Source organism: Triturus cristatus, chromosome 11 (genome assembly GCF_964204655.1).
Source record: "Triturus cristatus chromosome 11, aTriCri1.1, whole genome shotgun sequence".
In the NCBI taxonomy this organism is placed as follows: Eukaryota; Metazoa; Chordata; class Amphibia; order Caudata; family Salamandridae; genus Triturus; species Triturus cristatus.
This window is the reverse complement of record NC_140594.1, coordinates 1155890738-1155918616: the sequence shown is the minus strand read 5'-3', so window position 1 is coordinate 1155918616 and position 27879 is coordinate 1155890738. Positions and strand designations below refer to the sequence as shown.

Below are 27879 nucleotides of genomic sequence, written 5' to 3'. Positions count from 1 at the left end.
GTCAGATACATAGTGGATTGGACCTAGTCAGCGCTTACCTTCAGACTTTGAATACATTCAGAGAAAAATGTTCTGAGAAGGTGAAGTTTAGCGGGGCAAGGATGCAGGCCTGTATCTGAGAAGGGAGTGTTAACATCTGGGAGCCGCTGGATGCAGTCATGGTGAGGATTTATACGTTTGGACGTAGTCTTTCTTGGAAGTTGCAAATCTCCAGCGCGACAAGGCAGGAGGCTGGAGCTAACAAGGGTTCCACAAGACCAGATAACCATTTGCTGAAGGACTGCTGATGAAATCGAGATCAAGCAGCAGAGCCGGCCTCTCAGGGTTCAATTCAGGTTCGAAGCAGCAAAGCAATCCTTCCAGACAGCAGATTGTTGTAAATGAAGATACAGAGTCCATCTGTACATGTAGGATGTTCCTTTATTAGTGGCTTGGTTCTAGCATAAATGATCAGGATAGGAAGAGTAGATAGATGGTACAAAGACAACCCCACCAGGAGCAGGCTCCCAACAGCTCAGCCTGAGTTGACCAACTGCCACTGTAAGCACAGAGAGACACCCAGGCATTCCATGATGTCATGATACATTCTACAGAGCTATACAGTGGAGAATAGTAGAGAAGTGATTTACTACACAACGCAGTCTTGTGGAGTTCACAGGAGGCCACAGCAGCAGAGCCGGCCTCTCGGGGTTCAAGCAGCAAAGCAATCCTTCCAGACAGCAACGCAGTCTTGTGGAGTTCACAGGAGGCCACAGCAGCAGAGCCGGCCTCTCGGGGTTCAAGCAGCAAAGCAATCCTTCCAGACAGCAACGCAGTCTTGTGGAGTTCACAGGAGGCCACAGCAGCAGAGCCGGCCTCTCAGGGTTCAAGCAGCAGAGCCGGCCTCTCGGGGTTCAAGCAGCAGAGCCGGCCTCTCGGGGTTCAAGCAGCAGAGCCGGCCTCTCGGGGTTCAAGCAGCAAAGCAATCCTTCCAGACAGCAAAGCCGTCTTGTGGAGTTCACAGGAGGCCACAGCAGCAGGCAGTCCTCGGAGTCCTTCTGCAGGCCCAGAAAGTGAACTGAACTTTATACGTGGAGGCTTCTTTGAAGGAGGAGACGTTTCTAGAGGATTCTCTTTGAAGTTCTTGATGTTTCCGGACTCTCCTGCGCAGCCAGACTGGCTCCAAACTGGCTGCATGAACACAGCCGTTGTGAAAAGTCCTTAGTGTGAAGGCAGAAGACAACCTAGTCAGTTGCAAGTGGGCTGTGCCCAACTCCTCCCCCACCATCATACCAGTTAATGCTGTAACCTTTGTTTATTTTAATAAATATATATATATATACACACATATGTGTATATATACATACATACACACATATATATGCATACATACATACACACGTGTGTGTATATATATGACATGATGTATTGCTTGTTGTTGCTTGTTGTTCATCAGGACCTTCGGTCTAGTAAACTATTTTATAAATGTGATATCCGGGATTCATGTATTTTGAAATCCAATTCTCGATAAGAATCTTAAGCCCACTGTACAGCCCAAAGGTAGGTTATGTTGCAAGCGCTATGTACTCTGAATACTTTTAAGTCCGTGTCTGCAGTGAGTTCGTGCTAGAGCAGGGAGGGACATGTGTCACAACAAGCTCCTCTGAGTTTACAAACTCTCCCTCTGGCATAGCTTCAATAATGACTTGTAGTGCTTTCCATGGTTGTTACTGGGTGTGCGTGGGAGGGGGGGGGGGGGGGGGGGGAGGCCAGGAAGGTCCAAATAGCCAGTGCATTTAAGAAAATACAATTTCTAGAAAATTAGTTTTAAAAGTAAGTCTTTGTTTTTATTTTTCACCATCTTTCATTTAAAAAAAAAAAAAAAAAACACATGACCTCCTTCTGCTACTGAAGCAGTTGAGAGCGGGCTTCAAACAATGCATAATATGCTAAGGAGCTGCTCAAAGCCTGCATTATATGGGTAACTTCCACTGCATTTCATGCCTCTCTGAATGTTTTTCCAGTGTATAATCTTACAAACAGATGCTCGTTTCTGTCATTTAAAGCTGGGTTTAGTAAGGAAATGCTCATGTTTTACATTTCTGACTTTGTATTTTTTAAGGCCACTCGTAGCGAAACTAAGGCAGAGCTGGAGAAGATGATAAAAGTTAATGAAGACCATCCCGCCTACCTCGCCAGCGACGAAGTTACGACAGTCCGAAAAAATCTGGAGGCCCGGGGAGTAGAGGTGGACCCAGTGCTGGTGAGAAGTGAAGGAATGCACTCATATGCTATGTTCTAGAATACTTGGAGACTCTCTAGTGAGATGTGCACACCCCGGGCTCAGTGCAGCCTTCTTAAGAGACTCTCATAAGTTCTGTCTGCCGTCCTTGGGCCTGCATGCAGCTTCTCTCATGAGATGTGCACACCCCGGGCTCAATGCAGCCTTCTTAAGAGACTCTCATAAGTTCTGTCTGTGTCCTTGGGCCTGCATGCAGCTTCTCTCATGAGATGTGCACACCACCAGGCTCAATGCAGCCTACTTAAGAGACTCTCATAAGTTCTGTCTGCCGTCCTTGGGCCTGCATACAGACTCTCATGAGATGTGCACACCACCAGGCTCAATGCAGCCTACTTAAGAGACTCTCATAAGTTCTGTCTGCCGTCCTTGGGCCTGCATACAGAGACTCATGAGAAGTGCACACCCCCGGGCTGAATGCAGCCTACTTAAGAGACTCCTATAAGTTCTGTCTGTGTCCTTGGGCCTGCATGCAGCTTCTCTCATGAGATGTGCACACCACCAGGCTCAATGCAGCCTACTTAAGAGACTCTCATAAGTTCTGTCTGCCGTCCTTGGGCATGCATACAGCCTCTCTCATGAGATGTGCACACCACCAGGCTCAATGCAGCCTACTTAAGAGACTCTCATAAGTTCTGTCTGCCGTCCTTGGGCCTGCATGCAGCTTCTCTCATGAGATGTGTACACCACCAGGCTCAATGCAGCCTACTTAAGAGACTCTCATAAGTTCTGTCTGCCGTCCTTGTGCCTGCATGCAGCTTCTCTCATGAGATGTGTACACCACCAGGCTCAATGCAGCCTTCTTAAGAGACTCTCATAAGTCCTGTCTGTGTCCTTGGGCCTGCATGCAGCCTCTCTCGTGAGATGTGCACACCACCAGGCTCAATGCAGCCTACTTAAGAGACTCCTACAAGTTCTGTCTGTGTCCTTGGGCCTGCATGCAGCTTCTCTCATGAGATGTGCACACCACCAGGCTCAATGCAGCCTTCTTAAGAGACTCCTACAAGTTCTGTCTGTGTCCTTGGGCCTGCATGCAGCCTCTCTCGTGAGATGTGCACACCACCAGGCTCAATGCAGCCTACTTAAGAGACTCTCATAAGTTCTGTCTGCCGTCCTTGGGCCTGCATGCAGCTTCTCTCATGAGATGTGCACACCACCAGGCTCAATGCAGCCTACTTAACAGACTCCTATAAGTTCTGTCTGCCGTCCTTGTGCCTGCATGCAGCTTCTCTCATGAGATGTGCACACCACCAGGCTCAATGCAGCCTTCTTAAGAGACTCTCATAAGTCCTGTCTGTGTCCTTGGGCCTGCATGCAGCCTCTCTCGTGAGATGTGCACACCACCAGGCTCAATGCAGCCTACTTAAGAGACTCCTACAAGTTCTGTCTGTGTCCTTGGGCCTGCATGCAGCTTCTCTCATGAGATGTGCACACCACCAGGCTCAATGCAGCCTTCTTAAGAGACTCCTACAAGTTCTGTCTGTGTCCTTGGGCCTGCATGCAGCCTCTCTCGTGAGATGTGCACACCACCAGGCTCAATGCAGCCTACTTAAGAGACTCTCATAAGTTCTGTCTGCCGTCCTTGGGCCTGCATGCAGCTTCTCTCATGAGATGTGCACACCACCAGGCTCAATGCAGCCTACTTAACAGACTCCTATAAGTTCTGTCTGCCGTCCTTGGGCCTGCATGCAGCTTCTCTCATGAGATGTGCACACCACCAGGCTCAATGCAGCCTTCTTAAGAGACTCTCATAAGTTCTGTCTGTGTCCTTGGGCCTGCATGCAGCCTCTCTCATGAGATGTGCACACCACCAGGCTCAATGCAGCCTACTTAAGAGACTCTCATAAGTTCTGTCTGCCGTCCTTGGGCCTGCATGCAGCTTCTCTCATGAGATGTGCACACCACCAGGCTCAATGCAGCCTACTTAACAGACTCCTATAAGTTCTGTCTGCCGTCCTTGGGCCTGCATGCAGCTTCTCTCATGAGATGTGCACACCACCAGGCTCAATGCAGCCTTCTTAAGAGACTCTCATAAGTTCTGTCTGTGTCCTTGGGCCTGCATGCAGCCTCTCTCATGAGATGTGCACACCACCAGGCTGAATGCAGCCTACTTAAGAGACTCCTATAAGTTCTGTCTGTGTCCTTGGGCATGCATACAGACTCTCATGGGATGTGCACACCACCAGGCTGAATGCAGCCTACTTAAGAGACTCCTATAAGTTCTGTCTGTGTCCTTGGGCCTGCATGCAGCTTCTCTCATGAGATGTGCACACCACCAGGCTCAATGCAGCCTACTTAAGAGACTCTCATAAGTTCTGTCTGTGTCCTTGGGCCTGCATGCAGCTTCTCTCATGAGATGTGCACACCACCAGGCTCAATGCAGCCTACTTACAGACTCCTATAAGTTCTGTCTGCCGTCCTTGGGCCTGCATGCAGCTTCTCTCATGAGATGTGCACACCACCAGGCTCAATGCAGCCTTCTTAAGAGACTCTCATAAGTTCTGTCTGTGTCCTTGGGCCTGCATGCAGCCTCTCTCATGAGATGTGCACACCACCAGGCTCAATGCAGCCTACTTAAGAGACTCTCATAAGTTCTGTCTGCCGTCCTTGGGCCTGCATGCAGCTTCTCTCATGAGATGTGCACACCACCAGGCTCAATGCAGCCTACTTAACAGACTCCTATAAGTTCTGTCTGCCGTCCTTGGGCCTGCATGCAGCTTCTCTCATGAGATGTGCACACCACCAGGCTCAATGCAGCCTTCTTAAGAAACTCTCATAAGTTCTGTCTGTGTCCTTGGGCCTGCATGCAGCTTCTCTCATGAGATGTGCACACCACCAGGCTCAATGCAGCCTACTTAAGAGACTCCTATAAGTTCTGTCTGCCGTCCTTGGGCCTGCATGCAGCCTCTCTCATGAGATGTGCACACCACCAGGCTCAATGCAGCCTTCTTAAGAGACTCTCATAAGTTCTGTCTGTGTCCTTGGGCCTGCATGCAGCCTCTCTCATGAGATGTGCACACCACCAGGCTGAATGCAGCCTACTTAAGAGACTCCTATAAGTTCTGTCTGTGTCCTTGGGCATGCATACAGACTCTCATGGGATGTGCACACCACCAGGCTGAATGCAGCCTACTTAAGAGACTCCTATAAGTTCTGTCTGTGTCCTTGGGCCTGCATGCAGCTTCTCTCATGAGATGTGTACACCACCAGGCTCAATGCAGCCTACTTAAGAGACTCTCATAAGTTCTGTCTGCCGTCCTTGTGCCTGCATGCAGCTTCTCTCATGAGATGTGTACACCACCAGGCTCAATGCAGCCTTCTTAAGAGACTCTCATAAGTTCTGTCTGTGTCCTTGGGCATGCATACAGCGCCTCTCATGAGATGTGTACACCCCCAGGCTCAATGCAGCTGTCAAGAATTCCTGTCATACAAGGGAAACACGCCCTTATGTAAACAGGAGAGCTGTTACATAACTCAAGGAAAACACGCCCTTATGTAAACAGGAGAGCTGTTACATAACTCAAGGGAAACACGCCCTTATGTAAACAGGAGAGCTGTTACATAACTCAAGGAAAACATGCCCTATAAAGGGAGGAACCGGGAGGTACAAGGCTGTCGGATATTGTGTTTACACCGACGTACCTGCTTCGTGAAGAGCAGTGTTCCAGAGTGGTGCTCCAGTAAGGCAAGAACGGAGGTAGGTCGAGTCGTTACTCCCTGGGCCGTGTCTTGCCCCATCGTCACCTGTGAAGGACCCGGAAGCTCTACCGGTCAACCATTGAGCTTCGCTTTTTGACTCGGCTGAGTCCAAGCGCAGTGGCGCTTTTGCTGGTTGGAGTCGTAACTCCCAGCCCGACCAGAGACACAGGGACTGCCAGCTGTAACGCACACCAGGAGGTGTTTGCCGCGTTACAGACTCGGAAGTCCACAGGATCGATCGAGCGGCTGCTCTCGGTTCAGTCTTCTTGCTTGTGATTGGGGTATCGGTGACGCATCACCAGGAGGTGACTCCGCGTCCCGGTGCAGTCTGAGGAAGAGGTTGAGCGGCTGCTCCCTTCAGGTAGAGACCCCGGCTGGGTGTTTCCCTGACCCCTCGATTCTCCCCAACACTCTTCGTGCCCCTCACAGCCTACCGATTGGCATTGTCGGCCATTTCATTTCTGCCCTCTGTTGGCATACGCCGGGATCGGCGTATATGCAGAGGACGGTTAGGACCATCCGTGCTGTGGGCTGGTAACGTACTTAGCCTGGAGGATTCCAGTGACTATAACTTTTGTTTGTTCTTTGTATTTTATTTGCCTTCATTAAAAGAACTAACCCTTCACAAGTGGTTGCGTCCTCATTGTCGTGTCTGTTAAACGATCCTGAGACGTTCAGGGCGTTACAAAATATCCGACCGTAATAACACTAACTGTCTCCCGGTCGATAACAGACATGGCAACACTTGATGATGTGCTGGCTGCTTTAGCGGCCATGCAAGTTGAAGTGGCTGCCTCTAGGCAAGAAACAGCCGATGTAAAAGCCAGACTGGATGCTATCCAATTGGACCCGCTCACGCCCAGCACCTCCCTCACGAACCAGACCCCTGCGGTAGTAGTGGAAATGCCGGTAGCCATCCCCTTGGCAACACCAGAGAGGTACAGTGGGGATCCTAACACAGTGCAGGTATTCCTCACACAAGTGGCGCTACATTTATCGTGCAAACCAAAGGCGTTCCCCACGAGTCAGGCTCGTGTGGCTTTCCTTATATCCTATTTGGCTGGAAACGCGGCACAATGGGCCGTACCTCTGGTGAGCAGGGACGACCCCCTCTTATGTGATTGGGGTGCTTTTCGCGAGGAATTCCTGAAGGTATTCGACAGAAGGGCTGACACGTACACGGCGGACCGTGAAATGCTTGAGTTGAGACAGGGATCCAACGACCTGGTGCAGTATCTCAACGCGTTCCGAAGGCTGGTTGCGGAAACCAAGTGGCCTGTTGCTAAACAGACGGCGCTCTTCCATCAAGGGCTGTGCGATGAGCTCAAGGACGCCGTGGCTCATATTGACCCTCAACCCAAGACATGTGAGGGCCTTATCAACCTGGTATTACGGCTGGAACATAGGCTAAGTGAAAGAAAGGGGGATCATGGGAGAAAAGGAAAATCCCTTCCATCCTATGTGACGGTGGGAAGTCCTGAAACTTCCACCGCATCCAAGGGAGAACCCATGGACATCAGCGCAATACGAGCGAGCCTCACAGCCACGGAGAAAGAGTCACGCCGTAAACAAGGATTGTGCCTATATTGTGGCAAAAAAGGCCACTACGTACGTGAATGCCCTGCCAAACCGAAGACGTCACGTTATCGGGCCAACCGGTCGGTAACAGCCGTGGTGGACATACCGGCGGAAAACTAGAGGACTCCAAGACCAGAGAAGGGGCATCTCGGAGTCACTCATCCATCCCTTCACTTTCCAACTCGGTCACTAAGGGACAACGACACCTGTTTATCACGGTGCACGTGGGAGTGCATGACCAGTGGATACCCGTTGTGGCCATGGTGGATTCAGGGGCCACTGGCATGTTTATGGACCACAACGAGGCATGCAGGCTAGGGCTAGTGCTTCTTCCCAAAGCAGTACCCGAAGACGTCTATGCGGTAGACGGAAGGCGATTGGTGACGGGGCCCATCGGACAGCACACGGGGGTCCTTCCGATGAGATATGGGAGGAACCATTTGGAACAAATCGATTTTAACATCATCCGAGCGCCCCAATATGGCGTCATATTGGGATTGCCGTGGCTACAGAAACACAACCCCTTTGTGGATTGGCCAACACATCGCATCGAAATGACGTCACCGTATTGCATCCTGCATTGTGGAATAAGAACGGAATCCCTTGACGCAGATGAGAGCGGGAGTCAGACGGTGGCTACAGCGGCAGAAAAAGATGTGGCTCTCCCCCAGGCTTATCACAGTTTTGAGGATGTATTTGATGAGGTGAAGGCGGAAGTGCTACCACCACATAGACAGTTTGACTGCCAGATCGACCTGGTGCCAGGGGCCAGCGTTCCCAGCGGCAGGCTGTATGCCCTGACGGAGCCTGAAAACGTGCATCTCCGGGGGTACCTGGATAAACTCCTCAAGCTAGGATTCATCCGCCCGTCCAAGTCTCCGGCCGCCTCGCCACTCTTCTTCATCCCGAAGGCTAATGGGGAGCTGAGAGCCTGTGTGGACTTTAGGGCATTGAATGCGATAACCATAAAAAATCGGTACACCTTGCCTCTCATCAGTGTACTTCTGGAACAGGTCAAGAAAGCTCGTATCTACACCAAGTTGGATTTGAAAGGGGCATACCATCTGGTGCGCATGAGGGACGGAGACGAGTGGAAGACCGCCTTTAAGACCAGGTTCGGCCTTTTTGAGTACCTCGTCATGCCGTTCGGTCTGTGCAACGCCCCGGCAGCCTTTCAGTACTTTTTGAATGAGGTATTCAGAGAGGAGTTGGATATCTACGTGGTCGTATATATCGACGACATCCTCATCTATTCGTCCAGTGTGGAGGAGCACGTACACCACGTCAAAGCTGTGCTCCAAAAGCTGAGGGAAAACATGCTGTTTTGTAAACTCAGCAAGTGTGACTTCCACGTCACATCCGTGGAATTCCTCGGAGTGATGCTGAGTCCAGAGGGACAGGAGATGGCAGAACGAAAGATCAAGGCGGTGAAAGAATGGCCGGTGCCCCAAAGCGTGAAGGACGTCCAAAGTTTCATTGGCTTCGCCAACTTTTACAGGCGGTTTATAGATGGATTTTCAGGAGTGGTGGCCCCGATCACACAGCTACTGAGGAAGTCCAAGGAGTTTGTCTGGTCCCCTGAAGCGAACAAAGCCTTTGAGGCCCTGAAAAGCGCCTTTGGTAAGGCGCCGGTGTTGGCTCACCCCGATCCGGATCTCCCCTACGTGGTGGAAGCGGACGCGTCGGATGTGGCGCTGGGGGCTATCTTGTCCCAACGCAACCACGACACAGGGGTGCTTCATCCCGTTGCGTACATGTCCCGCAAACTCAACGACGCCGAACGTAACTACCATATTGCGGAGAAGGAGCTTCTCGCAATCAAGGACGCCTTCACCGAATGGAGGCATTGGTTGATGGGGGCAAGACATGTGGTATCGGTGTACACGGACCATCGGAACCTACAGTTCATGACGGCCACTAGACACCTTTCTCCCAGGCAGCTGCGGTGGATGATCTTCTTTGCGGGGTTCAACTTCCGCATCACATATCGGCCGGGGACGGAAAACCGGAAGGCGGACGCCCTGTCCCGTCAATCTGCAGTTAAGGAACCATTGCCTGCAACCGAGCGTTCCATCATTTCCCCGAGGATGGTATTGGGGGTTATCCAACCGGATACTTTCCTGAGGGGAATAAAGAGAGGGATCAGGTCATTCGCATGGCGGAGGTGGCTCCTCAGTCACAGAGAATGGCAGCTGAAGGACGGGATACCCCTGAAGGGCAGGTGCCTATTGATACCCACGCCTAGGCTAAGGAAACAAGCATTCATCTGGTGCCATGACTCTCCATGCGCAGGTCATTTGGGCTTTGAAAAAACGGTGGCTAGCATGGGACGGCATTTCTGGTGGCCAACCATGAGAGTGGATGTCAGGAGGTGGGGACAGGAGTGTCCTACGTGTGCTACCATGAAGGCCGACCATGGCCGAACCCAAGGGCTCTTACATCCACTTCCGACCCCGGATAGACCATGGGATAGCATATCACTGGACTTCGTGGTGGGCCAACCGGTAGACCAGGGGATGACGGCAATACTGGTGGTGGTGGATTACTTGACGAAAATGGGGCACTTCATCCCCTGCAAGAGAGTCCCTACGGCCGGGGAATTGGCGTCACTACTCCTAAAGAATGTGGTACGACTGCATGGATTACCTGGGGTGATCGTGTCGGACCGGGGGTCGCAGTTTACTGCGCAATTCTGGAAGACTTGGTGCACTGCGCTGCATGTTAAGACCGCCCTGTCCACCAGCTACCACCCTCAAACGGACGGCCAAACCGAGCGCCTGAACCAAACGCTCAAACAGTATCTGCGATGTTTTGTGGACCAGGGCAGGGAAGAATGGGTCGACTTGCTATGGGTTGCAGAGATAGCCTATAACAACGCCACTCACAGCTCCACACAGTCATCTCCGTTCTATAGCAACTATGGCCAACATCCCAGGTTCTTGCCATTTCTACATCCGTTCAGAGAGGACAGGATTCCCGCCACAGCGGACAGGGTGGCACACATAAAAGACACGTTGATGCGCTCAAGGGCTGTCCTAATAGAGGCCAAGAGAAGATACAAGGCTGCGGCAGATAGGAAGAGAAGGCCCGGGCCACTGTACCGCACTGGAGACTACGTCTGGATATCCACAAGAAACATGAGGTTTCGAAAGAACAGTGTGTTCCATCCCAAGTACATGGGCCCCTATCGAATTACCAAGTGTATGGGTCCCGTGAACGTGAAGGTGTGCTTGCCCCAGTCATTGCGGATACACCCTGTCTTTCATGTATCATTGCTCAAACCAGCACCCTCCAAGCCGTCTGGGACACCTAGGCCGGTATGCGTGGTGTCGGAGGTGGAGTATGAAGTGTCGGGCATACGGGCGTCCAAATGGCGCAGGGGGAAGCTGTGGTACCTGGTTGCGTGGAAAGGCTATGGCCCGGAGGAGCATTCATGGGAACCGGCTGAAGGGGTTCATGCTCCGCGCTTGGTCTCCTTGTTCCATCGGCGTTTTCCTGCCAGCGCTGGACCCGTGGGGAGCCGCTGAGAGGGAGGATGTACTGTCAAGAATTCCTGTCATACAAGGGAAACACGCCCTTATGTAAACAGGAGAGCTGTTACATAACTCAAGGGAAACACGCCCTTATGTAAACAGGAGAGCTGTTACATAACTCAAGGAAAACACGCCCTTATGTAAACAGGAGAGCTGTTACATAACTCAAGGGAAACACGCCCTTATGTAAACAGGAGAGCTGTTACATAACTCAAGGAAAACACGCCCTATAAAGGGAGGAACCGGGAGGTACAAGGCTGTCGGATATTGTGTTTACACCGACGTACCTGCTTCGTGAAGAGCAGTGTTCCAGAGTGGTGCTCCAGTAAGGCAAGAACGGAGGTAGGTCGAGTCGTTACTCCCTGGGCCGTGTCTTGCCCCATCGTCACCTGTGAAGGACCCGGAAGCTCTACCGGTCAACCATTGAGCTTCGCTTTTTGACTCGGCTGAGTCCAAGCGCAGTGGCGCTTTTGCTGGTTGGAGTCGTAACTCCCAGCCCGACCAGAGACACAGGGACTGCCAGCTGTAACGCACACCAGGAGGTGTTTGCCGCGTTACAGACTCGGAAGTCCACAGGATCGATCGAGCGGCTGCTCTCGGTTCAGTCTTCTTGCTTGTGATTGGGGTATCGGTGACGCATCACCAGGAGGTGACTCCGCGTCCCGGTGCAGTCTGAGGAAGAGGTTGAGCGGCTGCTCCCTTCAGGTAGAGACCCCGGCTGGGTGTTTCCCTGACTCCTCGATTCTCCCCAACACTCTTCGTGCCCCTCACAGCCTACCGATTGGCATTGTCGGCCATTTCATTTCTGCCCTCTGTTGGCATACGCCGGGATCGGCGTATATGCAGAGGACGGTTAGGACCATCCGTGCTGTGGGCTGGTAACGTACTTAGCCTGGAGGATTCCAGTGACTATAACTTTTGTTTGTTCTTTGTATTTTATTTGCCTTCATTAAAAGAACTAACCCTTCACAAGTGGTTGCGTCCTCATTGTCGTGTCTGTTAAACGATCCTGAGACGTTCAGGGCGTTACAGCAGCCTACTTAAGAGACTCTCATAAGTTCTGTCTGTGTCCTTGGGCATGCATACAGCGCCTCTCATGAGATGTGTACACCCCCAGGCTCAATGCCGACTACTTAAGAGACTCTCGTAAGTTCTGTCTGCCGTCCTTGGGCCTACATACAGCCTCTCTCATGAAATGTGCCGACAACCACCAGGATCAATGCAGCCTACTTAAGAGACCAAGACTTTCAGAAAAACAAAGCAACTCTTTACAGCCTTTTCTCCACCTCATGAAGGCAACCCTACAGCCAAATCAGGTATAGCTAGATGGATATTAAACGCATTCAAACATGCTGTATTAAAGCCAAAAGACATTTACCTCTGTAAAAAATGTGCGACTGTGGCTTTTCTAGGTAACTTGGCATTTGTAAAGCCGCTAAATGCTCTATCCCACATACATTTGCTAAACACTACTGTGTGGATGCTTTAGCACACAACAAGCTAATCTAGGTCAGGCTGGGCTAAAGACCCTGTTTAAAACTATTGTAACTCCAGCACGCTAGCCGCTGCTTCTGAAGGGTGACTGCTTTACAGTCGATGCAGAGCTTGTGTATCTACAGCCACACAACGGATTGTTACTTACCCTGTAAGCATCTGTTCGTGGCATGTAGTGTTGTAGATTCACATGTGCCCTCCCCAGACGCCTGTGGCCATTGCAGTTACCTTGTGTTTTTGCACTTTTTCTAATACATCAGTTCGAGGCATGTGGGCTGCTGAATTCATATCTGTGCATAGATCGCCGCCTAGTGTTGGGTCCGGATGTTTGCACGTTGTTGTCCTGGAAGAGTCTTCGAAGTATCCTGAGATAGGTGACTCCTGCCCTGGACCACAGTGCGCATGGGCATCCTCTCCATCCTCAGATTGTTTTTTTCCGCCATTGGGTTCGGATGTGCTTATCTTGACTCAAGTTAGGAAAAACTTTTTTTCAGGCCAAAAGGCCTTTAGTTCGCGTCGGTACTGTTCCCGATTGGTATCGACAGTTACTTGTTAGTTTACTGACTTCAACAACAACTTTTTCGCATCGTATCCGACCATCGACCCTACATCGACGATGGAATCGAGGACACCATTCAAGCGGTGTCCTGTTTGCAATGCGAAATATCCCCATGTCGACGTCCACCCGGTGTGCAACAAATGCCTTTCACCGGATCACGACGAATCCACATGTATGGCCTGTGCCCGATTCCGATCCAGAAAGACTCTCCGGAATCGACGAGCAGCGAGACTTGAAGCGCAGCAAGCGGCACCGGCCCCGACCAACATCTTCAGCGCCGAGGACGAAGATGTGGAAGGCGTGGAGAACCTACCCTCCAGCCCCGCTTCCGAACACGATTCCGGATCGGAAGACATCGAAGAACAACTCTTTCACAGGGAAGAAGCCGACACCGAGGTAGGAGACTACGATGAGGCCTTAGCGGCCGAAGAAAGTAGCTCCGGTGACGAGCAGGGCCTACCCGTACAGACGGAGGATATCCCAGTGCGTCAGTCAATGGCTCCGGTCGAGGGATCACCTTCGGGCCTTACCCAAGACCTATCCCGCAGTTCTTCGGCCCCGCCATCTGGCCCGGCCTCGGACATTCAGCGACAGCCATTAGTGCCCAAAATGACTGGTTTCCCTTCCTCGAAACCGAAACCAAAAGTCGTATCGGTTCCCCAGAAACCGAAAGTGAAACTACCACTGGTCGGATCGAAGCCCACTACACCTTCGACGCCAGCCAAACCCGTCGGCACCGACCGCACCAAACGGGACTTCGGTGCCGAACTCGCAGCAGCCGACGTCGGCGCCGACACACGGAAAAAGGCCATCGGTACCGCCAAGCCGCCTCGGCCCCCGGCACCGAAACAATCGGCTCCGGCCACAAAGGTCAAAATGGCCGCTGCGTCGCTCATCGCTTCGAGAGCAGCACCGAAGGCCCAATCATCGACGTCGTCGACAGCTACTACCTCTCCTCGACACGATGACCCTGTGGCCCCGAAGAAGTCCACGCCTGCCTCTGCAGAACCGCTCGGTGCCAAAGAACCATCGGCGTTACAGGTTCGACAAGTTGCAGCGTCCTTGCAACGCATCAAAGGAAAGGCAGCCCTCCAAGACACGTCGGGCTCCGAGCCGAAAAAAGCTCAAAAAGCTTCTCCAGCAATATCCCACATCACTTTTGGACTGCCACCATCCACGGCACCCAAACTGTTTGAAATCAGGACACGTGTCACCCACACTAGGATCACACCTGCCGAACGCTCTCCTACGGAGACGTCACCGTCCCACATCATCGATGCCGACACCGGAAGACTTATGCTCCACAAGCGCAGAATATCTTCCAAGCAGCCTTTGGACTCCTACCGGATCCCGCTAAAGAAAAAGCTGCCAGCGGATTCGGAACCAGTTCTTTACGAACGTCTCCATACCTCTTACCTAGATCCACAGCCCCTCTCTCCGACACCCTCCGAAACCGATGCTTTGGAGGACTACATGGGTGACGATGTCCCCTACCCCAGAGAGATGGACCCTGAAGGCCAACAGGACCCTGACCAGGCTTGGGATGACCCTGTAGACCCGGGTGCGCCTATGGATACACAGGACACGCAGCTCTATGGCGCGAAAACGTCTCCCACAGAGGATACTGCCGCATTCAACGCCCTCATTGAACGTGCTGCGGCCAATCATGGGGTGCAACTCCACTCTGACACAATCGAGGACGATTTTCTAATGGATACTTTCGCATCCTCAGAAAGGAATATCAAAACTCTACCCATGCTGAAAGGTGTCCTTAAACCAGCAAAGGACATTTTCAAAGAACCCACTAGGGCAAGAGTAATAAACCCCAGGATCGACAAAAAATATAGGTCGGCGCCTGGGGACCCTACGTACATTAGAGGCCAGTTGCCTCTAGATTCCATCGTAGTCGCTAATGCTCGCAAAAGGGCGCACTCACAGACTACTGGCGAAGCTCCTCCCCCGGACAAGGAGTCCAAGGTGCTAGAGACCTCCGGCAAACGGGTTGCAGCCCAGGCAGCTAATATATGGCGTATTGCCAATACCCAGGCGCTCCTAGCTCGCTACGATCGCGCCCACTATGACACATTAGAAACACTACTCCAACATCTCCCTGACCAATACAAAGAGGGAGCAGAGATCCTCATCAGGGAGGGACAACTCCTCACGAACGCATCCATTAAGTGTGCACTGGATGCCGCAGATACAGCTGATAGAGCAATAAATACCAGCGTCATGTTACGACGACACGCCTGGTTACGAATCTCCGGATTCAAACCTGAGGTTCAAAATAACATCCTCAATCAGCCGGTCAACCCCGACTACTTGTTCGGGCCAGAGGTCGACACCACCCTAGAAAAAATAAAAAAGGACACAGACACTGCAAAGTCCATGGGGGCTCTCCAAACACAGTCCTTTCGGAGTGGCTCCTTTCGTCGCCCCGGAAATAGAGGAGCAGGTAGAGGACAGGGGTCACAGCAAACCTTCAACAAGGGCAACACACAAAGTACCTACGATAAAAACACCCGGGGTGGATATCGTGGCTCCAGCACAAAGGGTAGAGGACGCGGATACGGCAATACCAGGTCCTCCCCCAAGAACAAACAGTGACGCCCTCTCCCTTCCTCCCGACCACATAACACCTGTCGGGGGAAGGCTACAAAGTTTCCTGTCCACGTGGAACTCCATCACCACGGACAGGTGGGTCAAAGATATTATCAAACACGGTTACTGCCTAGAATTAACCTCCACTCCACCCACCATACCACCAAAACACCGTCCTATGTCCTCAGAGCACTTAGCGCTATTACAGCAGGAAGTGCTAAGTATGCTGAAAAAAGGCGCAATAGAGGTCGTGCCCGTCCACGAGCAAGGTACAGGGGTGTACTCCCTGTACTTCTTAATACCAAAAAAGGACGGGTCACTCAGACCTATACTAGACCTGAGACCTCTCAACCGCTACATTCTCTCAGAGCATTTCCACATGCTCACCCTACAACAAGTCTTCCCGCTGCTCAAACAGGGAGACTTCCTGGCCACGCTAGACCTCAAAGATGCGTATTTCCACATACCCATTCACCCCTCACACAGAAAATATCTCAGGTTCACTATTCAAGGGCAGCACTACCAATTCAAGGTTCTTCCCTTCGGCGTGACAACAGCACCCAGAATTTTCACAAAGTGCCTAGCTACTGTGGCTGCACATCTACGGAGGCAACAAATTCACGTCTACCCTTACCTGGACGACTGGCTTGTTCAGGCAAAGTCAGCCCAGCAATGTGCCAACCACATGTCCCGCACCATTCACCTTCTACACAGTCTGGGGTTCTCACTAAATTACCCGAAATCACATCTCCAACCCGCACACGTACAACAGTACCTAGGTGCGACCATAGACACTCTGGCAGCCACAGCTCAGCCAAATTTAGTGAGGATCAACAGCATGCAACTGCTGATTTCCAAGTTCAAACCCCAACACTCCCTTCCCGCGCGAGTGTTCATGCAGTTGATAGGCATGATGGCCTCCTGCATTTTCATAGTCCCACACGCGAGACTACATATGCGCCCGCTTCAGGAGTGCTTGGCACGTCAATGGAATCAGGCTCAAGGGCAACTAAACGACCTAGTGTTGGTGAGCGGTCGGGCATACAACTCTCTGCATTGGTGGAATCCACAAAACCTTTGCAAGGGCCGACCGTTCCAAGAGCCTGTTCCACAAATAATACTGACAGCGGACGCGTCTCTCCAGGGATGGGGAGCTCATGTACTCAATTACACAGTGCAGGGACTATGGACAATACAGCAAACGTAGATGCACATCAACCTTCTAGAACTGATGGCAATCTTCCTGGCAATGAAAACATTCAAAGTACACTTGTGCAACAAAGTCGTGTTGATCCGGACGGACAACATGACTGCCATGTACTATATACAGAAGCAGGGAGGAACACACACTCCACAGTTGTCTCATCTGGCTCAGAGCATGTGGAAGTGGGCCATTCAAAGGAACATGTTCCTCATGGCGGAACACCTCCCCGGCAAGGACAACCAGATGGCGGATCTGCTCAGCAGACACAGCCACCAGATGCACGAGTGGGAGCTACATCCGTCAGTACTCCAACCGTACTTCCAACAGTGGGGTCATCCAGAGATAGACCTATTCGCCACAAGCGAAAACGCAAAATGCCAAAGCTTTGCCGCCAGGTTCCCACATCCGCAGTCGCAGGGCAATGCGATATGGATGAACTGGTCCGGCAGATTTGCGTACGCTTTTCCACCAGCACCATTGATACCGCTGGTGGCACGCAAACTCAGACAACACTCACTGACACTCGTCCTGGTTGCTCCAACATGGGCACGCCAACCATGGTACACCCCCTTTCTCGAACTTTCCGTGGTGCCGCATCAAAGGCTGCGGATCAAACCCGCGCATTTGACGCAGAACCATGGAGAGATTCAGCACCCAGATCCGCAACAGCTGAACCTGGCAATCTGGCTCCTGAAGTCCTAGAGTTTGGCTACCTAAACCTGCCACCTGACTGTATGGACATCATTAAGGAAGCTAGAAGACCCACTACCAGAGCTTGCTATGCAGCCAAATGGAAAAGGTTCGTCATTTATTGCAATAATAATAACATTAACCCGCTAGACGCATCCATCCAAAACATAATTTGTTACCTCTTACACCTATACCGATGCAATCTGGCATACACCTCAATACGTGTCCATTTGACCGCAATATCAGCCTATCTCCAGAACAGGCAGCACCTCTCTCTATTCAGAGTGCCTGCCATCAAAGCATTCTTGGAAGGACTCAAACGAGTAATTCCTCCAAGCCACCCACCAGCTCCAATGTGGAACCTCAACTTGGTCCTCACACGCCTGATGGGTCCACCCTTTGAACCTCTACACTCATGCGAGATTCAATTCCTCACCTGGAAAGTAGCTTTCCTAGTAGCAATCACTTCTTTGAGGAGAGTTAGTGAACTCCAGGCACTAACCGTTCAAGAGCCATTCATACAGGTTCACGCCAACAGGGTCGTACTACGTACCAACCCCAAATTCATGCCCAAGGTGATATCGCAGTTCCACATGGATCAAACCATTGAACTGCCTGTTTTCTTTCAAAACCCACAAACGGTCGCAGAAAGAGCACTCCATACACTGGATGTAAAGAGAGCCCTCATGTACTCTATAGACAGGACTAAAGTCTTTAGGAAAACAAAACAACTTTTCGTTGCCTTTGCCCCACACCACAAAGGTAACGCCATCTCCAAAGCAGGTATAGCCAGATGGATCGTTAAATGTATTCAAATTTGCTATCAAAAAGCTAAACGCACATTAACGATTCCCCCACGAGCCCACTCAACACGTAAGTTAGGGGCCTCCATGGCTTTCCTGGGAAACATTCCTTTGCATGATATATGTAGAGCAGCCACCTGGTCCACTACACATACATTTACCAAACACTACTGTGTAGATGTGCAATCAAAACAGCAGGCAGCTGTAGGACAGGCTGTTCTCAAAACTCTGTTTCAGACCGCTGCAGCTGGCACTGGTAGCCGCCGCTAATGGGAGGTACTGCTATGTATTCTATGCACAGATATGAATTCAGCAGCCCACATGCCTCGAACTGAATATGCTACTTACCAGTATGCATCTGTTCTTGGCATGTAGGGCTGCTGACATTCATATCGCCCACCCTCCTCCCTGGCGCCTGTAGCAGCTGCAGCTCTCAGAATTACTGTATAGCATGGTCATCACTTTCTGTATCTACTCCATCACTGCCACAATGGCGAAAAACAATCTGAGGATGGAGAGGATGCCCATGCGCACTGTAGTCCAGGGGAGGAGTCACCTATCCCAGGATACTTCGAAGACTCTTCCAGGACAACAACGTGCAAACATCCGGACCCAACACTAGGCGGCGATCTATGCACAGATATGAATGTCAGCAGCCCTACATGCCAAGAACAGATGCTTACTGGTAAGTAGCATATTCACTATTAGCATAGACTTCTTTATTCTCACATTTTCCTTGCACTCCTTTCTCACCCGCCTGCGGGAAATCTAACAAATGCGTTGATGCCCTTGTGCAATATCACCAAGAGGAGGAGTCACTCTACCTCATGACTCAAAATGGGCATGCCCGTCAGTAGGCCACATCTGTCTGGGGACAATACAGACTCCGCTCTCAATTGGTAAAGGGGGGCAGGGCAGCAGCACACTACTTGGGCATATTTGCACCACCTGACTAGCCCTACCGCTCGTTTCACAGTTTTGGCAGAGGTACCCCTTACCAGCACCCAAACCAACCCCAGGATGGTACCCAGCAGTTTTACGGTTGTGGAGCCCGCCACCTCTGAGGCCAAAGTCAGCGGGCCGCTCAGTTCACTACTTCCCTTTCAGCCCTACCTACAAGACTCCTTTAGCGTGCCCTTAATGGAGCATGGACACCATTCTTGAATCCAACTATTCTTCTAGGGTTGCGGCCATAACATCAGGCAGAGTCGTCCTGCAAATTGCCATCAGCTTCCTTTCTGCTCTTCTGCAACTTCCACTGTCTCCCAAATGACTGACGAGACCATCTTTCCATATTGCGGCAGGAAGTGCAAACCCTTTTGGCCAAAGGGGCTATTGAGAGGGTGCCTTTGCCAGAAGCAGGAAGCGGTTGTTGCTCCTGTTAATTCCTGGTCTCCAAATAGGACAAGGGCATCTGGCCTATTTTAGATCTATTTAGATCTGTTGCCTCTCAGTGCCGTCCTTCAGAAGGAAAATGTCAAACTGCTCCTGCTGGCCCTAGACCCTGGCGACTGGATGGCAGCATTGGACCCACAGGACCCCGATTTCCATACGCCTGTGCTTGCAGCTCCCCAGCGTTCCAGGGGCCAGCGCTGGGACAGCAGCATTTTCAACTTGCTTTGCTCTCTTTACTTTTACCAGTGCCCCTGGGGTATTCACAAAAGTGAAGGTGATGGTTGCAGCGCATCCTCGGAGGTCTGGGATGCCATTCTTCCTCTACCTTGACGACCATCTGTTTAATACGGGCTCTCCCCAGGCAGGTGTCTACCACCTCCAGACTGCAGCGAACCTCTAGTGATCTATGGGGTTCACGATCCGCTTGCCAAAGTCACACCTGAGCTCTTTTAAGACTCCTCCCTTCATCGGAGCCATTCCAGACACAGTTCGGTTTCATGTCTTTACCCCTCGGAAGATAGTCCAGGACTTTCAGGATATGATCTGGACCTTTAAGCCTCGGCCCTGGATTTCACCAAGGTCGACTCTGAGAACGCTGGGACTGATGGCCTCCTGCAGTCCTGCTGGTCTAGCACGCCAGGTGGCCTATACCGGCTCTGCAGTGGGATCTGAAGTCTCAGTGGGCCCAACATCAAGGGCGCCTCCGACCTTGTTCAGATTTTAGAGGAGACTGCAAAAGATTTGTAATGGTGGTTACTGGACCACAGCTGGGTCAGCGGCAGGCCCCTCGTCCTTCTCCACCGGAGCTGACAAAGGTGACTAATGCCTCGGTTCTTGGTTAGTGTGGCCATTCTGGAAAGGTGGAGTTCAGAGGTCTCTGGTTTCCGATGGAGTTCCGGCTCCACATCTTCCTTCTGGAGCTGATGGCCATCGTTAAGCCATCCATCAAAGGGAGGCTGGTATAAGTGCTCACTGAAAACATTACCGCCATGTGGTACTGCAACAAACAGGGCGGGGTGGGCTCACTGACCCTGAGTCGGGAGGCTTTGCACCTCTGAAACTGGATGGATCACCAAGGAATTTTCTTGGTGGTGAACCATCTGGCAGGATCATTGAATGCCATGGCAGATGAGCTCAGCCGCCGGAGCCTAGCAGATCATGAACGACCGCTACACCTAGAGGTAGCGCAAGGTCTCTTCCACAGATTGGGAGAACCTAAGCTCTGCACTGCAGAGAACGTGCAGTGTCAGCATTTTAGCGCTTTGGAGTTTGCAAGGTGTATCTCGCTTGGAGACACATTTTCGACTCCTGTATGCCTTTACCACATATGCCATTCCTGCCAGAGTACTGAAGAAGATCAGGAACGACCGGACACAAGTCATCCTAGTCGCCCCGGAATGAGCACAGAGCATGGTATGCAGAATTCCTAGATTTGTGCATGTGTCCGCCTATAAAACTGCCCTTGGGGAGGATCTTGTGTCGCAGGAGCAGGCCAGGGTTCTGCACCTGGGCCTTCACAATCTCCACCTTCATGGATCGAGATTGAGCGGCACAGCTGAATGCATCCAGAGGTGGATGATGTCATCTTAGCAGCCAGGCATCCCTCAACAACTGTATAGTCCTGACATTTGGACAATTTGTGGCTGGTGGTTGTAGGAGAGTAGGATCTGCTTCACACGGGTACCCCCACTTTTTGCTGGTGTTTCACTGTTTTTCGACCTTAGTCTGGCTGTGGCCCTGCTAATCAGGACCCCAGCCTAGCTGCTTCCTCTCTAAAATGGTTTCCATGTACATTAGGTACATCTCTAATTGGATTCTGGAGTGCCTTATAATCCCCTAGTATATGGTATACTATGTACCTAGGGCATAGGTACCTCAGAGGCCTACCAGGGGCTGAAGCATGTATTCTGCCACCCCTGGGAAGCACACCAAAATGGCACCACGGGTCTGCTACTGCAGCCTGGGTAAGGGTGTGCTTGCACCTCTTACTGTGGTATAGGCTACCTATATCACTACCATTGCGCACACATATAAAACCTATAAGTCACTCCTATGGCAGGCCTTAACAATCCTGAAGGCAGAGTGCTTGGTTTTTATGTGAGAGGGTGCCCCTCTGCAGCGTTCGGAGTACCTCCTCTAATGCCGTTTGTGATGCAGCCTGACCATATACTCTTAAGTGCATTATAACCTCGCGGTAAATGCTAACTTTGGAATGGCTGCATGGAAACATGTTGTGTTTGGTGTCAAACACTTTGGAATACTATTCCCCGGCCTTGCCTTCCCCCCCCCCCTCCCCCTGCCGTTCTGGCGGCGGGGGTACCATTCCACCCTTCTAGAGGGAAAGACATGTTCGCACTGGTCTACCCAGTAAAGACTTTCTAGATCCCTGGCATCACAAAATGGATGCCTCTGCCACAGACACGGGTCTGGCCTCCTGCTGCTGATCGAATCTCCGGCAGGGGAGGCCTGGACAATAGGTTTCCTGTCCCAGGGAGGTGTAACCACCTCCCCAGACAGGCAGATGTGTATTGGGGCTGGGCAGGAGCACTCTCTGGTGCTTTGAATTCCTGCACTGGGGGCACACTTGGTGTCCCTGTGCATAGTCCAGTTCAAACCGGTTGCAGAGGCTACCTGCCCCTGCTCTGGCGCGAAACTGGACAAAGGAACTGGGTGTAACCACCCCTCTTTCCAAACCCTCCCGTAGGTGGGTCCCCAGAGTATGTCCAACCCCCTATCTTAGTATAAGTATAGGAACCCAGTCCTTGAGACTTTAGATTACCCTGGACGAAACTCTGCAACATATATCCTGGACCTTCGACTTCCTATTTCGACTAGAAGGCAGAAGAAATCTCCCTTCGGGTCAAGGAGTGACTCCTCTGCTTGGCAGGCACCAAAGAAGCAGCTGTCCGGTCTGCAACTCTGAAGCTCCCGCCGGACCCGAAGTCTTTGCATCCCCAGAGGTGGATTTCCAGACTTCCCCGAGGCTACCCTGAGTCCACAGCAAAGCTGAGGCCCGTGGCTATTGTGGGTGACATGGAACCATGACCCCTGCACACCGTGTACTTTTGCAGGTACATCATCTTCCTGGTCTTCCTCGAAGTTGTGCTTTGGGCTCAGAGTAGCCCCAGCCTTGAGCACCGACTTCACCGAAGATCTCTGGCCTCCACTCCACGAGTGACCCGTGGGCCAGTTTGAAGTGCGACCGCTCGAGGCTCCTTCGCGATCGCTAGCCCGTTGGCTTGTAGGTCCCCACGAAGGCAACTCCTTTCCTGGTTGCTCCAGACATGCCCTGACTTACCCTCGCTGGGTGAGTCCCCCAGACCTTGCTGGTCTGCACTGACGTCCTTCTATTTCCACTTGACTTGGCGTTGCCAAGGCTTGTTGGGTCCATTCTGGTCGCCGACACCGCAGCACTCGACAGACTTTGTGGGACAGCTCGAATCCACCTCCTGGTTGTCGTTGACGCCTCCTGGACCTCGTGGCTGAAGAGTCAAGACACCCGTCAACTCACCTGAAGCACCCGACATCTGTGGGCATTGGATTATCGTGCTCCTGGTCACTGGTAAGTGACGCAGACTCTGTCCCCTCTGCTTTCAGGTTCCTTCCATCTTCGATCCAGGCTTGGATCTCTCCGGACACTCTCCTCTTCACGGCAGCAGCAGTTCTTTGCAGGCTTCCGTTGAAAACGACACCGCGACCCGACACCATTTGACACCTATGCACCCGGCTTACCTGGGTGAGGTAACTCGAGTACTTCGGTGCTCCCGTGGGTGTTGGCCCTAGACACCTCTAAGTCCAAAAGGGTTTGCTTGTAGTCGTCCTCTAAGTGTCCTGAACTTGTAATTTTTCAACCGCGTCTTTACCCATAGAAGTTAATGGCGATTTGCACCTGTGTTCTAACACTGCACGCGAACGCCGTGGGTCCCCTACGTCATTACCTTGGGTGGTTCCTTGGGGCCCAAGCACTTTTAAAGGCTCTAGGCCTTGTGTCTAGTTCAGTCGTGGTTCTTATACCACGTTATTGGTATATGGTTTGGTACGCCCCTAGGGCCCAAACGTGTATTTGTGCTATTACTGATGAATACTGCCTTGTAACTTAAGTACTTCGAACTCCAGCCTCATAAAGAGACTAGAGGTGTGTGTTTTATCTTAAATAACTATATTTTGAATATATACCTGGTGTGGTTATCCTTTCATTTGGTCATTCAAGAGATTATAGACTGGTAAACCAAGCTGCTTTACATTCCTTCAAAACTTAGCCTGAAGGCTGCTCTCCATAGCTACCACTAGGATAGCTTTCAATAAAGGTTGTCTTTAACCTATCACCATAAGGGGTTGTTTGGACTGATACAACGTGCCAACTGTAATAAGTGGACAGCATATACCAGGCCATCTTCTCACAGTGGTGTACTCAGCTGATTGCCCCTCTTCAGCTAATCTCTATGAGGTTTTTTTTTTCCGTCCCTAGCCCGGAAGAGCCTTGCCCTCGGAACAGATAAAAGGTTACCATGCAGCGCTCTCAGCTTTTTGCAGTTGCCGGAGTAGCCTTCTTTGTTTACGTCTCTTCTTGTTAGAGATTTTTGAAAAGATTACTACATTTGTTTCCTCGATCTCCCGTCATCTCGCAACAGTGGGACCTTGACAAGCAGAAACATGTCGACCTTTTTTGTTTCTCACTAATTACATTCGGACGAGCTTTGGTTATCCTAACCAACCAGTTCTAGTCCATTTCACCTGTTTTTATTGGTCTTTGGTTTGCCTTGATTAAATTAGTTGTTGGTTATAACCATTAACCTTTTAAATTCACACCCTCCTTCCCATCCAAAAACCAGCTCCGCTGTAATTCTGGCGCCGCAGCACGCCAGGGAGGCATTCGGCCTCCTTGGTGAGAACACGATGATGAAGCATGTCACCAACTAGGTTGGTGAGTGAGGGTTCGTTTAACAAATCCTTTTGGTTTTTTCCCACGCTGTTGCTCTTCTTTTTTTTCCCTTTTCCCTATTCACTCTTCCGTTGTTTAATAGAATTTACCAGGGGGAACAAGAGTGACTTTCCCTCACCCTCTCTTTGTTGTTGTGACCTTAACTTTGTCCTCACCTTTCTGATATGCATCCATGTGAGCTGCTTCACTGCAGTCCCTTGTGGCGCCTCACCCTTAAGACAGTGTCCCTCGTCACCAAAACATTGGCAAGGTGTGTGAGTGATCTTTAAGTGCTTTCTCAATGCACCGTACACCACCTTCTTCCTAAACAAACTAGTTCTGTGGACTCGGGCATACTGTATGACAAAAGTTGTGACACCGTTCCACACCGGTCAAACCATCTCCCTGCTGACATTCTGTGCTCCGCCTCACCCTTCGGTGGAGAAGAGAGTTCATTGCTTGGACCCCAAGAGAGCTCTGAGCTTCTTCATAGATTGCACCAATGACTTCTGGCTGTACGATCAGCTCTTTGTGGGGTTCGCTGGAGTAGAGAAAGGCAAGGCTGTGCAGAGATAACAATCTCGTGCAGTATCATGCTCTCCATTAAGATCTGCAACGTAATGGCTAAAAAGCAGCCTCCGGAAGGACTGCGTGCTCATTCTATTAGGACCAAAGCTGCTACCACTGCAGTAGAGCGCAGAGTCCCAGTCCCAGACATTTGCTATGGGATTCGTGGGCGTCCCGTCACACGTTCACGAAGCACAATTGTCTGGTCAATCAAGTCCACTGAGAAGGGCATTTTACCCACTTGGTTCTACAAGACTTTCTGGTGCAAGTCCATTCACAGCCCACCTCCATTGAGGTACTGCTTTAGCATCTATTCAAAAGGTGAGGAATCTGCGGCTAGAAGACTCTATCGGAAGAATATGTCACTTACCTTTGGTAACTCTTTCTGGTAGACACTCCATCTAGCCGCAAATTCCTCCCATCTTCCCTGTTCTGTGATTGGACTCTATCCGTTAATAAGATCGCAAGTCTAGAAATCTGCACACTGGAGCTCTGCGTCTGGAGACTCAGACTGTCTCAAAAGCAACTGACAACACGTGGGAGTGGCGCTGATATAGGCTTCACACGTCCTTTCTGGGGTAGGACAGTGTTGATAGGGAGCCGCTGGCGTCCCCTACCAGCACACAGAGGTACTGTTGAAAAGTTTCCGGAGTAGGACAGTGTTGATGCGGAGCCGCTGGCGTCCCCTACCAGCACACAGAGGTACTGTTGAAAAGTTTCCGGAGTAGGACTGTGTTGATGCGGAGCCGCTGGCGTCCCCTACCAGCACACAGAGGTACTGTTGAAAAGTTTCCGGATCCGGTCTGAAGCTTGGGAATATTCAAAAGATGAGTAATCTGAGGCTAGATAGTCTCTTGCAGAAAGAGTGTTATCAACAGTATGTAGCTTATTTGTTGGCATTTGGTTTTAAAAAGATTATTGGTTGGATTTACACACAACCAACCATAGCACCTAATCTGGTCCAAACAGTACCTTCTGATCTAAGTGTCTTGTCATTCAATCTGTTGCTATTTGTTATATCGGAAAGCAGGACGTTTGAATGTCAAATTCAGCTTTTGGATTGGAGCGGAAGATGACGCTGAATGGTGAGGTGCGTTGGCTCATGTCCTTGCTGCTCAAGATCCGAGCTGCTCGGAGACCTTGCAGTTCACGGACAAAATGGAACAGCAGAAGCGTTGAGGTCCTACTATTAGAGCAGCTTAACTGGATATTTGGTCAAACATTACAGCAGCCATATCAAAAATAATGATGGCACCTTGGTTACGGTGCACAGAAGAGGCGAGCAATGCTAAAAATGGGGCACACAGAGGAGTCTCTAAGCTTGCTCAGGCCTCTGAGTTTGTATCACCCAGTCTAGCACAAGAGTAAAAGTTGAAGGAATGCAACTTCTCGGAAGGTTATAAATCCCATACTTACTCCCTCTGTTAGCTCTTAACAGAAAAGCTTGCTGTGGCTGACTAAAAGAATGTTATGGTACGAATACTGTGTAATGTCCCCAAGAATATATTCCCAGTGACAATCTGCTTCTAAGGCATTTCCAGAAATGTCAGTGCATGTAACCACCTCATCGCAGATATGTTCGCGCTTTCTCTCTGCACCTTCCACTTTGGCTAAGTGAAACTGCAACCCATGTGGAACCTGAACTCCTTCCCGAGTGATGGCTTTTAGAAAACCCACCGCAGTCTGACCCTCTCTCGGAGTCTGAGCGCTCACCAGGTACTGACACAAGCACCAATAAACACAAATGCACAAGCTGAGAGTAGCGAGGTAGCTGGAACACCGAGGGAAGCATTAAAGCGTCAGAATTTGGGTAACAATTGTGAGCTCAGTGGAAATGACGTTGAACTTTAAGAGGTGATTTCAGTTCAGGCCAGCATAGTTTTTTGTCCTTAAGAAACCTACCGTAGGTGCCAAGGCTATGTTCAGGTCTTTGCTAATGAAGCTCATGCAGCCCAGAAGCATTGGAGCATGCGCTATGGGCCTCGAGAGCAGGCTCTGATTGCTACATGCTCATCATTTTCAAGATTGTCTGCTTCATTGCCACTCCAGAAACATGCCAGCCTTCCTGCATTCTTCGTGATCCCCTTCTATTGTAGGGTTCCGATTGTACCCTGTAAAACGCCAGTGGTTGCCAGATCTGAATATTCCAGTGCTTTCTCCATTTGTCTGGTCTTTCAACACCTGGACACACCTTTAACATGTTACACAAACTTTCTTACTGCCGGGTATTGTTTCATGGCCTGGTTCGACACCGTGCAATGAGAGCCTGATTTTCCTCAACAGCCTTCTTATCACAACCTTGTTTCTTGTTTTATTAATCTCACTTTTGTCAGTTTTTTCAAAAGTCTGATGCTTGGCCTACCTTGTCCTGCTTTCGATTTTGTGAGACTGTTTGGAACATGAGTTGTTCCTGCACAACCTTGTTCCATCACTGACCAAAGTTGCATTTGTTGATAAGCAGCGATGCGTTGCCTAATTTCTTTCGGCTCCTTTGCCTAAACGTATAGAACTTGCCACTCCATTGTTTGTAGGATATGAAAGCCAGGATCTGCCCTAG

At 50.9% G+C, this 27879-nt stretch overlaps 1 protein-coding gene across 6 annotated transcripts in view; it reads left to right on the top strand.

Moving 5' to 3' along the window:
• The window catches only part of OPA1 (OPA1 mitochondrial dynamin like GTPase), a 428917-nt gene that overhangs the window by 227022 nt on the left and 174016 nt on the right, over positions 1-27879 (top strand). For all 6 annotated transcript variants that reach the window (XR_014970881.1, XR_014970880.1, XM_085635800.1 and 3 more), the window contains one exon: positions 2102-2242. Coding sequence is in view for 4 of the 6 variants with exons in the window: in XM_085635800.1 (XP_085491926.1) it covers positions 2102-2242 (141 nt within the window). In the remaining 2 variants the exon portion in view is untranslated. The remainder of the gene's footprint in view (positions 1-2101; positions 2243-27879) is intronic.